Source organism: Leuciscus leuciscus (assembly GCF_965113295.1).
Source record: "Leuciscus leuciscus genome assembly, chromosome: 22".
In the NCBI taxonomy this organism is placed as follows: domain Eukaryota; kingdom Metazoa; phylum Chordata; class Actinopteri; order Cypriniformes; family Leuciscidae; genus Leuciscus; species Leuciscus leuciscus.
This window is the reverse complement of record NC_138746.1, coordinates 16,406,357-16,420,388: the sequence shown is the minus strand read 5'-3', so window position 1 is coordinate 16,420,388 and position 14,032 is coordinate 16,406,357. Positions and strand designations below refer to the sequence as shown.

The following is a 14,032-nucleotide window of genomic DNA, read 5'->3' as shown; positions in this document are numbered from 1 at the left end:
TGAATCATTTATCTGTTTGCTAAATCGCTGCACGGCATAAAGATGCATTAAAATCATACCAGTCGGTCAGAAATGTAGAGAATGATGTTCACCGCATCCAAACGATGACTTATGTCCTCCCAGAAAGATGTGAGGATAACAACTGGCTTAGAATCAGCCCAGGGCAAGTAATAATAGTGATTTCCTGTGGGAAAAACACAAAAATTATTATCAAAATAATGCAGGTCTCAGGGTTTCATGTTTGGACTATTTGTATCTGTTATGGCTCCTGGCATTATGAGAAACTCACCATCAAAAACTGCACAGCTATACTGAGTAGTGGAGGCCAGAGGTTTGCATGTAGAGTCCAGTATATTTCCATAGTTTCCGATGCTGACCTCAAACTGAATAGGTTCTCCAGGTTCTTGAAGCATACAGGCACTGTGGAACACGGCACATAAGGAATACTTCCTTCTCCTCTGGTACTTCTGCACAGTAAAAGTACATAAAACAAGAATTTGGAATTCTATTCTGCAAAAAATAATGATTGTGATATCATATTAATCGAAATTCCCTAGTTTTAGATGAATATTTTTTCCAGGATTCAACAGAGTGGAAAATGCTTGCTGTTACCTGTGTCACCAAAATCTCGTCGTTTGAAATGTCTTCAATTTTCTTGTCAGTTTTGTCATCCAGTTGAGTGGAAAGCTCGATCAGAACCCTTCCCCGATAGGCGACCCCTTCACCCTAAAACACATAGACCTAGAATAACAGCTCTGACAAATTACCACAGATTGTGCAACATAATAACTGAGGGTGTGAATGTAGAATGGCGGCATGTACTGTTTGCTCATTTTTTATGCAGAGCAAACAGTGCATAACAATATTATCTTCAAAGTCAAGGTGTTGCAGAGATGTTTTCCTTCTAAGATTGTTGCTGGGTTTGGCCTTTATTTATTATGTTCTATATCGTAGCTCTCACCAATACCCCAGCACAGCATTTTTCTTTACAACACTCACCTTGCCGTAATTCAGATCCTCATATGGGTCAGGTAGGCCAGTAAATTCTCTTGGACTTCCATAAAGGTTAATATAACAAGGCCCAAAAGCTGGAAGAAAGCCAACCTCAGCTTCTGTGGTGTCTACTGAAAAATAATGGGTTAGAGATGCTTCGAGATGACTAATAAATCAACACAAGACAACTGAAACTTAAAAAACACAGAAATGTAGATTTTTTAATTGATATCATAAAGCAAATAGATTAAAGGTTAAAAAATTCGCAAAAAACTGACATCAAATTCACATCACATGTCAAATGTTAAACATTAAATTGGATTCTTTTACTTTTTAAGTATTTTAACATAAAAAAGAATACAAAAAAAAAAAAAAATTATAATATCAAAATTTATAACATTCACAATACCATTAAAGGAAGGAGGCTGTCCATTTTCTGAGTGGGATTCTGTTGAAGAAATTGAGTTTTAGACAGGATGCATATTTTGCATATATATTCAATGGTAAACTTTTTTCCGAAAGTTTTGCTATTTTAAAATAAAGTTTGCAGTGTAAAAGAAAAATTACTGACACTTCATTAACATTCTACAGTGAAATCTATATTAATTCATTCCTGCACCTCATAAGACACAAATAAAGAATCTTACTGTACCCTCAATTTCCCCCCCAGATGAAGCTATTTTAGTCAGATTAAGGTAGGTGGTCCCAATAACATCGTTCCTTGACAGCCGATCCCTTTCAAATAGGATATGAAAAAATTGTATTTTGAAGAGAGAGGACAGGAAAAGATTTAAGCAGGGGACAGCAGGATTGGGATTTGACACATTACTGATTGTAATTACCTGCTCATTACAGTGTGCATGTTAGCCGACTGGTAGGTCACAGCACCAACATATATTTATGAATATTATACACTACTGTTCAAAACGTTTACATTGGGTAACACTTCATTTCGATTGTCCACTTTAGACATTCTACTAACTATAAGTAATTTTGCAACTACATGTCAACTACCAGTCAAAGAACTTACCAGTCAAAGGCAGTGAGCTTGATACGTTCACACATTGATGGGAACTAAAAGGAAAGATCAAAGAGATGTAGTCATTTTTGCATGGAAATAGTCACAATTGAATTGCTTGAATTTTATATTAACCTATAATAATTTGTATTAAACTATTAACAAAGTACCAGGTTATCACCCTTCTTACCTTAACCTGCAGGTGAATCAGCTGATTCCATTCTGGATTGGCATTCTTCTCTACAATCTTTGTACATACCTTAAAAGAAAAAAAAGAAGCAAGTCATCACAATCCTTTACCAATCACACCAATTCTTCTACAATAAACATTGATTCTTTTTAGTTTTTACCTTTTTGCCAGCAAAATTGACTTCTAGAAAAGGATCCACCAAATTTTTCTTTTCTTCTGTTCCGCCAAATAAGTGCTTTACTGTCTGGGCAAATGCGTCATCCACTGAACATGATGTGAAAAAAGTATCATGTTACTGACAATGAGAATAGAACTGGCAGTATATAGAATTGCAGTGGTGTGTTGCTGTCATGATTACTCTGTGGCATGTCCTCAGCTCGGTAGATTTTCAGACTCAGCGTAGCCCATCGTAAAGCAACTCCAGCTGGCAGCAGCAAGTTACTTTCAATGTCATCCTGTTCCTCATTGGCTTCTCGTTTTTCCACCTGACCAACAAGTTAACTCAAACTCAGATCGCCTAAGGTGCAACTGTACTATATGTCAGACTCTTGGCTCTGACAAATGAATTCAATTCTAAATGGTGAAACTGCCAGTTGTAAAACAGAGTGAACTGTTCCTGAAAATGCCTGACAATTCTTTTAAACTTTCAGAGTGACATGTACTTAGGAACTTACCGGAAGCTCGTCTCCGGTGCCAACTATGAACATGCTGACTTTCAGGTATCCTTTGGCTCCAGAAATGGAGTCATCTGGGTCACTTAGCAGCAGCCACTTCCTCATAATTGCATGGCCTGACAGGGACACACCACAGATTATCAAAGAAAAAACATTACACAAATATGAATATGTAATGATGTGACAATGCTTAAAATGTTTAACCATTACACAAATTTGCATTGTGTTGCATAGCACAATATAACAGTTTATAATCCAACAGCCAAACTCTTCACATACCAGGCTCATCGTAGACATAGCCAACATCCAGCTGTTAAAACAGTGTTTGAAAGAGTTTAGAACATCAAAGTACTCTTCACAAATGCTTGCTATGAATTAGATATTAGGATTCTAACCAAGCCATGAACACATGGTAAATATATTCAAATGACATTAGGATTTTGTGGATTATATGAAAGCGTACCTTAAACTCCCCCATAAGACTATCTGCTCTCAGGGAGTAGGCATTATACACCTAGATTTAAGAGAGAAATATATATATTAGACATACAATAAAAAAGCTGCAACCATAATCTATGAAATGAAGTGCAAACTCTCTCAGCAGCAAATATAAAATGATATTAAAATACATATATTTATTTAATGTGATTTGCACAAGAAGACATGTTCCTGGATCCTCATCCTGAGTTGATCCAGAAACAACATTGTTTTCAACCAATCAGAGTCCTTAGATTTTACCATTAGGCATAGTAGAATGCTACTCAAGGAACATGTCTTCTTTTGGGGATTGTGTTGTGCCAGGACCATATCAAGACCCATCTTACCCGGATCATGATGCTCTCATCAAAAAACTCAGAAGGCAGCATGTTGACATTGTAGAAGAAAATCTGCGGAAACAGCCGTGCAAATTAAATCAAATTCACAACACAGTGGACAAAAAGTAAATCTCACTAGCCATGCAATGCGAAAAGAAACCACTTTTGGTTAAAGAAGCCTCAACTGATCATTTGTGTGAATTGTGAAATTAATAGATTGTAGACTCACTGAGGCAAGTGTGAGATAGACAGAAATATCAGGACAAAAGGAAGAAAGTGGGCCAGCAGGTTTTTAGCCAAAACAGGTGCAGTGCAGAGTGAAGTGGAGCAGACTAAAGTCATGAAGCAGTCCAGAGAGAGAAAGGTTTCTCTCTAGTCTAGGAAAAACAATCTAGTGACCAAAAACAAGGCAATATGTATTATTTTAACAGGAAGTCAGATGGGCAAATGATGAAAAGCAAAATACCTCATCAAAGAACGGATTGTTTCCTCTTCGAATCCTTGTTCTGTGTGTCTGTCCGCATACACTTACTTTGGTGACTGGCTTTATGTTATTGCCAGGTAACTGTCGACCCTCAATTACTCGAATACGAATCTAAGTGAAAACAATGTTAATGGATTAAAGCCCTAAAAGCTCACCGACCGTTCACATATGACATTTAGTAATAAGAACACATACCTGGAAATCTTGGGGTTTGTTGGCCAGAGCTTTTTGCCTCTTCCGAGTTGTACGAACCATCTTTTTTGAGTCTTTTCTTCCAGGCTGTCCAGAGGGAGAGACTCCAGGTGCCCCTGGCTCGGTCACATCACCTACATCTTCATCACTATCAACACCTTTCTCCTCTTCACCAACTAAAAGCAAAGCCAACAGAGATATATATATATACACTACCGTTCAAAAGTTTGGGGTCAGTAAGATTTTTTATGTTTTTAAAAGAAGTATCTTCTGCTCACCAAGGCTGCATTTATTTGATTAAAAATACAAACAAAAACATTGTTGTTCACAAAATTGTGAAATATTATTCCAATTTAAAACAGCTGTTTTCTATGTGAATATACAGTAAAGTGTAATTTATTCCTGTGATCAAAGCTGAATTTTCAGCGTCATTACTCCAGTCTTCAGTGTCACATGATGATCCTTCAGAAATCATTCTAATATGATGATTTGATGCTCAAGAAACATTCATTATTATTATAAATGTTGAAAACAGTTGTGTAAATTTTTTTTTCAAAATTCTTTGATGAATAGAAAGTTCAAATCTAAAGCTTTTGTAACATTAAACACTACCGTTCAAAAGTTTGGGGTCAGTAAGAATTGTAATTTTATTTTTGGGGGAAATAAATAAAATAAATCAATACTTTTATTCATCAAGGATGAGTTAAACTGATCAAAAGTTACAGTAAAGACATTTATAATGTTAGAAAATATTCTATTTTAAATAAATGCTGTTCTTTTGAACTTTCTATTCATCAAAGAATTTTGAAAAAAAATTGTACACAACTGTTTTCAACATTGATAATAATAATGAATGTTTCTTGAGCATCAAATCATCATATTAGAATGATTTCTGAAGGATCATGTGACACTGAAGACTGGAGTAATGATGCTGAAAATTCAGCTTTGATCACAGGAATAAATTACAGTTTAAAATATATTTAAATAGAAAACAGTCATTTTAAATTGTCATAATATTTCACAATATATATATATTAGGGCTGTCAACGTTAACGTGTTAACGCATGCGATTAATTTTTGTCCAGTTTAACGCGTTCAAATATTTAACATAATTAACGTAGCATCCGTAAATTTTTTTCATCCTTTGGCTAGCTTTACATTATATGATCCAGCTCTTTCTTATTCATGCAAATGCTTTTAAACCATTCAAGCGCGACAAAAGAGAACGCGCTGCCTGTGAATGTCCTGTTTATGTGACACACACAACGCACAGAAAGACGCGCACCAGTATCTTTAATCTATAATTTATGCAGTGCAGACTGTTTGATAACTTTATTAAATTTCTGTACATTGTTCTGTATGTGTTAGACAGGTAGGAAGGGCACAGATAAGTAACAGTATATGTAAAATATGACATATTATGGGTTTATGTGAGGATTGTTTGAAGTTCACTTAAATTTAAAGTTGTTATATTTTTTGAAGCCTAATAAATGTTTTTTTGTTTGTTTTTTTTAAGTATAGCTTTCAATTACACTGTAATGTTGAATGGCTATAATGTAATGTAATTTTTATCCAGACATCAATAGCTGTATTAGTATCAGTGATACTGACCTTCATTCATAAAAAGATGGCATTAAACAAGTATTTAAAATATGCTGTCTTGATGTTGTCTCTACATTAATTAATATAATTATAAATAAATATATAAAAATAACATAAAAAACAATACACATTAATATTAATTATTAATATTACAGAAACATTATAATATAATATAATATAATTTGGTTCATTAAAAAAACAATAAGAGCATGAAACATTTCTTAGAGCGTGAAACATTTCTTATCTTTTTTTTATGCTGAATACTGTATAGGTGTTGATATGTAAATGTGGGCAGTTACATGTTAATGTCTTGATACAGATTTGACGTCAATATTGTAATCATTTCTGAATGACCTAGCTTTTCAGTTTGGTTATGATATGAATCATTATTATTGTTCGGCACACAGACTGAATGTGGCAGCGTCCCTTTTTTTGTTTTTTGGGTGATCCATTTTCTGTCACTCATTTGCATCAATCATTTCCATACTGTATGTAAACACAAAGGCCAACAATCTTCCTGAAGCTCTGTAGGGCAGTCTCTCTCAACTGGTTAAAAACAGAAGAACAGCTTATGTAGGCCAGTAAGATGTAAGAAAATCGAAATAACCTGCAGTATCTCCAGTGTGGGCATCTCCGATGTTCTGATCATTTGGGTTTGGGACGGTACTTGCAGGTGGCTCATAACCAATTGTTAAACTGATAGTTGCCTAAAGTAGTAAATGCAGAGAAATACAGTTAGAAAAGTCATTTTAAGTTAGTAAACATCATTATTTTTATTTTAGTTGATCCATACTGTACAATTTTTATTTAATTTTTTATTACCCCAATTTCTTGTTTCTTCTCATTAATCAGAGGAATGTTCTTGGAAGGAAGAGATCTGGTCTGACCAGCAGCCAATTCTTTAAGATAGATCTTTGTAGAACCAATAAATCTAGAAAGCAGAAGAAAATAATACTAAACAGGGAAGAAAACTTCATTTTTACACAAATTGGAAAGTGTTTATGCAACTCTGTGCTTTTGTTGGTACTGTTGTATATCGAGTATATAATTACATTATGAAAACTTCCACTTCAAACACAGTTCCTTTGACATTGTTTCACTACTTAAAATCAAAAATAGGGGGGAAACTCTGATGAGATTTTGGAAATGTATATTGCATTATTCGGTTTCACTTCAACTTTTCTCATCCTGGAGAGGTTCAGACAAAACTCTCTGAGAAAAAGTTCACAAAGACACCTGAAAGAGACCATTTGTAGTTTTGCAATGGCTGGTGAATCAGGATGACACAGCAACAGGACTTATCTTGGGCTCAACCACCACATTTCAACATGAAGGAAAGTCATCAGTATTATACTTATTCCACAACATTTAGAAAACATGTCTGAATCTAAAATTCCTTCAAGAAGAATTCAAAACTTTATTTTTGTCTTTGACTAAACATTATTATTAGATTTTTATTAAATGAAGTTTCCTGTAACAAAGTTCGGGAGGAGCACGTTCAGGTAATCAACCAATCAGCACAAGAGGAAGCCGGTATAAATATAGCCTTCCCTCACCTCTGTACTATGACAGTTTCACAGCATCCCTCCACCACCCCATCACTTCACTCTTAGCTGGTTTCTATCCCAGTAAAAGGGGGAGTACTCTGGGTTCGGGCCAAATTTCGAGCTCTGAGCCCTCTCCCAGACAGCACGCCAAATACGCATAAATTACTACATCTGATTTCGTGTACGTGTGAACTCATGAAAAAGAATTTACTTCTTTTATCAATAAAAATACATTCACTACCGTTCAAAAGTTCATAGTTTTTTAATGCTTTACAAATAAGTATTTTATGCTCACCAAGGCTGCATTTATTTAATAAAAATACAGTAAAAACATTAATATTGTGAAATATTGTTACAACTCAAAACAACTCTTTTGAATTTGAATATTTGAAAATGTAATGTATTTCTGTGCTGGCAAAACAGAATTTTCATTGTTCATGCATACTTCAGTCTTCGGTGTCGCAAGATCTTTCAGAAATCATTCTAACATGCTGATTTGGTGCTCACGTAACGTTTCTCATTATTATCAAAGTTTCAAAAGGTTGTGCTGCTTGATGTTTTTGTGGAAACAGAGCAACATTTTTTTCAGTTTCCTTCAACAGAATTTATTTGGAATAGAAATCTTTTGTAAAATAATAAATGTCTTTACTGTGACTTTCAATTAATTTAAAGACCCCCTGTGGTGAAAATCAAGTTTTTATTTTGTTTATGTCTACTAATATGCTTTAAGACAAAGCATGTTCAAATGCTTAACTCATCATTGCTAAGTATTTTTTCTTTAAAACTGCAGTGAACCAAAGACAGTCTCAAAAATATGAAAAATCGAGTACAAAAAAGTTTAAAGTTGTTCAAAGAGTTTCTAAGGATGCTGATTTTTACAAGGCAGCTGTCTGACTCAGTGATGGCGAAAAGGAACATGCTTTGTGTAACATTAGCAACACATTATTAGCTGTTTAATAACAGTCAAGCAAAAGGCTAATATTAATTACTGTTATGTGTCCGACATTGTAAAAAGCGATACATAAAACGCATTACCATTTTGATACATCGACTTGTAGACAAGCCTATTATAATTCACTCTTCCACTTTTTAATCAGTTTCTGGTTCAAACATATATGGCTGAATTAAACCAGTATTTCGACTTGACATTGTGCAGCGTTTACCACAGTAAAGTTGAGCGAGTGGATCAGGTAGTGAGTGGTAGTTTCAATTTTTATATTTTTAGGTCAAACCGTTCTTGTCTGTCAGTCATATAATGCAGGTCGATGGTACTGTGAAACCGTAGCCAATGCGACATCTAGTGTATATATCTATACCCGCCCGCGCTCTCAGATCACTTGGACGCAGCTGTGTTCAAGAGGTAAAAACGATATAAATACTGTTCATTTTCTCACACAAACCGCTCGTTTCGTGTCTTGGGCCATCAATGTGTACTTACGATGGGGAATTGTTTAATTTGGACGATAGGGAATTGTTTTAATTTGGACTCTGTGCTTGTGTTTTGAGACAGTGACCATAGACCTGCATTATATGACTGACAGACAAGAACGGTTTGACCTAAAAAGACGGCAGCTACCACAGAAACCGAAAATTCTCGGGCCAGCAGCATTTGTCCAAATTTCAATCTTAACAGTTCTATTTCATCAGAAACGATCTGAAAACAGGGCTTAAAGTGTAAAATTCCGAACTTGTCCTTTAAGGCATGAAGATTTTTTTTCACAGGAAAAAAAAAGTAAATATGTAATTTTGGTGATCAAAGATTCGTTTTAATATTATTGACTACAGTGGGACTTTAATGCATCCTTAATGAATAAAAGTATTTGTTTTAGAAAAAAAAAATCCAACCTAAAGTCAACTTTTGAATGTTAGTGTAAATACAATTTTGCTGTTTTGTTGTGAGAGGCATTTCATTTTTAATGTGATTGTGATGTCTAATGAATTGTGCCGTAAACTTTTAAGTATGTCTACGTTTTCCATGTCCCCTTTAACTCCTGATTGCTTTACAGGAGATCCAAAAGATTATATATAATTCTGGAAAGCACTGCAGAGAAAACATCTGGAAGCTATTACACTAGGCCAGGGACTTGTGTGCCAGGCAGAGAGGATAATACAACTTCAGATGGGGGATGCACGAGAACACAACTTCAGTGAAGACACACATAATGTTAAGTGAGTAAGAGTGTAATATAAATAGTTTACAACACAACACAACACATTAGTAACAGGCGCATCCTGTTTGCACAGCACCATCGCAGCTGATACATTCACCATGTGGACAAGACTCAACATCACATGGATATTAACCTGCATGTTGTGTAATACATGGAATATGTACAGTCATCTGACATAATCACAAAATAAAACATAGGCCTACTTTGCGTTAGGGTCCTGATCGCCCTGTCAGAGATCATTTGATGACTGTTATCACTGGCTTTTTTTAAAATTAAAAATACTTCAGAAAGCTGCCTGCATTAGCTTGTCTGTTCTGGAACAAAATTCTGGAATATTTAAACTCTTTCTGTAAATATTCAGTAAACTTTTTCTATTTTCTTTTGCTCTTTCATGCCAAAAATATCTGCTGGCATTTCCTTTGTCAAGCACTGCGGTCTTCATAAACGGACTTGACGCAGGCCCAGAGAATAAGTCCAAAAGAGATTGGAAATGCACATGATTTACCTATGAGTCATAAACTATGATTAAGATATGATTCCTCCAAATGAATTCCCCTAAAAAAGGTATTTTAAATGTCCAAATAGGGATAAAGGCAATCGTGATTTTAAAAAGCATATTTCATCACTCTTAAATGCCTGTAAATACATTGGTGATTCAGTATAGTCTGGCAACTACAAGTTTTCACAAGTTTACTTTTTTTCCAAATTTGTTGCTAGGTTACTCTCAAGCCAGTGGCAACAAAGAATACAAACTCCAGCAAGTGTGATGCGTATGAGACGTGTATGAGACTCTGCAAACTAGGGGTGGGGGGAATGGGGGGGAGTGCCATGGAGAAGTCAGATGCATGACTCATGGAAAGTTCATTATCGTGGCAGATTTTGCACAGTAAAACGTGCCACATGGAAGAAAAACTGCCTTCTGAACCAAACCAAATGTTCACTAGTTAAAGGCCGAGCTATAGGTTTGACTACATGTGTATCTAACAAAGGAAACTTTTTAAAGGAATCATCTAAAGTGCTACTTTAACTGCCTGGAGTCTCTCGCCTGCATAACACTGCAAGTTTAGACAAGGTTGTTAGGTGTGGCAGTGAGGTTTTAAAGGTTTTCATGTCTAGCTCTGCACTAACTAATCTCGCAAACACATTACCAATGCTCCTATATGTGTTTATTCACAGAGCCTTTACAAAAGCACCCTTTCCTCTTTCTCTTAGAAGACTCCCTTAGGTTTATAATTTACACTGCAGTGATTTCAACTACAGTCATATACAGTATACCCATACAGTACTGCGCATGTGTGAAATGATATGCAGGGTAGCAAGCACGCCCAACTGTAATGTAAAATGTAAAATACCACCTAATGTAAAGCAATGATCTTTTCTTTCACCACACATGCCATATTATGACTTATTAGAATTCAAAAAGGCTCATGCATAAATCAATGGTGGATGCACACATACTTGTCTTTTCCAATGGTTTCGTAGTCTTTCACAACCACATCAATGAATGACGAGGAATCCAATGGGGAACCTTTCAAATCAAACTCAATGATCTGAAATCGCAAAATCAGGTCTCGATTATCCACATTTAAGATGCATTGATTTAAATGACATAAGTGTCCAACAACAACAAAAAGATAGAAAGAAAATGACTTGTACTGACCTCATTCCACACAGGATCTAATTGTTTGTCAATGGCTTTTGTTTTCTTTTTTTCACCTGAAATAATAATAAATAAATAAATAAAAATGTATGAACATCTAAACTACATTAGTTATAATATTAATATAACATCCCCACAGTTACTCAGAACATCATCATATTTATATATATTTTTTATTATTTTTAATAGGATTACAATGAAAAATGTGCTTTATGCAGTAATACACATTAGGTTTGCTCAATTGAAAGTCATTTGTAAGGGTCACCTAAAAGATATTTTAGGTTGAAATAACAACTGCACATTTCCCCATTTTGCAGTGTAGGGAGGGACACGTTTTCCCAAACGATGGGTCATTCCAATCCCTTATAAGGAAATGTGCTGTTCTTTTACATGTAAACAAACATAACACACATGAAAAACTACTTTAAAATGTTAAATCGCTTTAGAAAACCTCATATTGTAAATATTTGTAAAAATGCATCGACTTCATCTGCTCAACTTGTCAGTTAGCCTACTCAGTAAACTATGATTAAGTTTACATTTTAAATATAGTATTTAATAAATAGGCCTCAGTAAAATAAAATTAACCTCTTGAGAGGGGAATAAAATGAACCTCTTGAGAGGGGAAAAAATCCCGGGAAGACTTACCCTTAAAGAGGATAGTTGCTATAGGATCTGGAATTCCAAATGTCTTTTTAGGAATTCCTTTGGCGGATTCAACAACCACCTTCAACATTTTGCCAAATGTTGTGAATTACGGTTGCACAGAAGACATCGACCTCATATACTTCACGCAGAAACACTGACCATCAGGAAGCACCAGTAAGAGAGATGAGAAACTCTGAATGAGAGGAGGGACCATGAGTCTGTAGTCGAGTAACAGGAACCTCTGAGAACTTTTTTCCTTTATAGCCTATTGAACGTTAAAACACACATTTCACTATAATTTTATTTGGCTCGTTAGAATTAATATATAAGCTTGTTTGCATTGAGGAGCTATACTGAATATGGTAGGTCAAAGTCAAGGTAGCCTATCTGGTAGATCTCGGGGTGAGAACCCCAACTGGAAAAAATGATTTTAGCAGACCCGAACAATGATCCAGATCCACAAGAGCGAAATGTAAACAACAGTTCATATACTGTGCCGAATCATTTTGTGTATGGTCTTTTGTCTATATCATATAGGCTATATTTACACACAACAAATAGGCTAGCCTAATAATAAAAATAAAAAACTTACCTGTGCTCAAGCTCCACCACGTGGTGGCATTTATTTACATCTATATTAATTTCAAAGACGCGTTTATCAAACGCGATTTAAAAGTGGTGAAAAACTTTCATAGGTTTCATAGGTAACTTTCATAGGCCTATGTTTAAAATGTGTTTTCAAATGTTTCATTAACCACAAAATGTACACAACAAAGTTTGTCAAGGTGCAATGTTTCACAGCTTGCATCAAACATACACTGGCGAACAGAAATCGCATCCACCTTTCGTTTTTGGATAGGCTACTTCACCCAAAAATTCAATATAATTTACTCACCCTCATGTCGTTCCAAACCAGTATGACTTGCTTTTGTGAAACATAAAATAAGATATTTTGATAAATGTCTTTACTATCCCGTTAGGATAGTCTATAATTATAAATAGACTATAACGTGTGTGTGTGTGTGTGTGTGTGTGTGTGTGTGTGTGTGTGTGTGTGTTGCGCGCGCCCTGGTAAACTCTACACAATGGGGACAAAATGTCCCCCACAAAGGTGGCAAAATCTGAAATCCTTGTGGGGACATTATTGGTCCCCATGAGGAAAACAGCTTAATATAAATCATATTAAGTGATGTTTTTTGAAAATGTAAAAATGCAGAACATATTCTGTGATGAGTAGGGGACAGAATATACACTATGTAAGGTATACAAATCATGTTTATGGAATGTCCCCATAAAAACCCAACATTGTGTGTATATACACAACTTGTGTAGTTCATTCAACTACCAGATGATGGTGGTAAATGACAACTTACATAATAAATTAATAATAGGCCTACACTTGATAACCCTGACAAAATTGAGTACTGAAGTGCATTTTTGTCTCAAGCCAAATATTCTGAATGTGTAAGTTTTAAAGCATTTGTTTTTCATTTTTCTTCTAAATGTCCATGACCTAACTTCTTGTCTGGAACAGATTTATAATAGAGTTGGACTGAATGCATGTCTAGCAATTTATTTGGTGTATTAAGTGCTACAAAAGCATGCGAATTGCTCCAGGGATAGATTGAATAGATACTGAGAGCAGAAGGCAATATATGATTACATGTCTATTCAACCATTTTAACCAAATGATGAAACAGGTCTCTTGCTCAAACCAAAAAGCCCACTGCAGCAGCTGAGGGCAATATCCACTAAAAACCTTTCACTCTCTCTCAATTGCTGTTGCTTCCTCTCTAGGGCATTATGAACACTTTTATCGCAGAGATAAACGGAAGAGTGCATCCTCTCCACATCTCTGTAACAAGTCTATAAAGACTGAGGGGAAAAGGTTCTTCACCCTGTAATACATTTAATGTCCTTAAAAAGCTTCAAATGGCCATACCACAATCAGGTTACTATGAGAATTAAATAGTTCTTATTTCTTGTATAATAAATTAAAAGTATCCATACCCCTTCATTTTTTTTCCTCCACATTTTG

General features: G+C 35.2%; 1 protein-coding gene across 2 annotated transcripts in view; it reads right to left on the bottom strand.

Annotated features, from left to right (window-relative positions):
- The window catches only part of myofl (myoferlin like), a 31,395-nt gene extending 19,229 nt beyond the window's left edge, over window positions 1–12,166 (bottom strand). The window contains exons 1-21 of one of the 2 annotated variants that reach the window (XM_082154904.1): window positions 11,995–12,166; window positions 11,347–11,402; window positions 11,145–11,236; window positions 6,791–6,899; window positions 6,576–6,675; window positions 4,370–4,542; window positions 4,157–4,285; window positions 3,700–3,762; window positions 3,339–3,389; window positions 3,155–3,185; window positions 2,876–2,991; window positions 2,560–2,686; window positions 2,362–2,465; window positions 2,202–2,270; window positions 2,024–2,067; window positions 1,646–1,728; window positions 1,403–1,441; window positions 1,000–1,124; window positions 613–726; window positions 290–467; window positions 60–184 (exon numbers count right to left, since the gene is read on the bottom strand). In XM_082154904.1, the coding sequence (XP_082011030.1) occupies window positions 60–184; window positions 290–467; window positions 613–726; window positions 1,000–1,124; window positions 1,403–1,441; window positions 1,646–1,728; window positions 2,024–2,067; window positions 2,202–2,270; window positions 2,362–2,465; window positions 2,560–2,686; window positions 2,876–2,991; window positions 3,155–3,185; window positions 3,339–3,389; window positions 3,700–3,762; window positions 4,157–4,285; window positions 4,370–4,542; window positions 6,576–6,675; window positions 6,791–6,899; window positions 11,145–11,236; window positions 11,347–11,402; window positions 11,995–12,082 (2,016 nt within the window). In that variant the 5' untranslated portion in view covers window positions 12,083–12,166. The remainder of the gene's footprint in view (window positions 1–59; window positions 185–289; window positions 468–612; window positions 727–999; window positions 1,125–1,402; window positions 1,442–1,645; window positions 1,729–2,023; window positions 2,068–2,201; window positions 2,271–2,361; window positions 2,466–2,559; window positions 2,687–2,875; window positions 2,992–3,154; window positions 3,186–3,338; window positions 3,390–3,699; window positions 3,763–4,156; window positions 4,286–4,369; window positions 4,543–6,575; window positions 6,676–6,790; window positions 6,900–11,144; window positions 11,237–11,346; window positions 11,403–11,994) is intronic. The other variant, XM_082154905.1, reaches the window with a different exon arrangement.
- Between the last annotated feature and the right edge of the window lie 1,866 nt (window positions 12,167–14,032).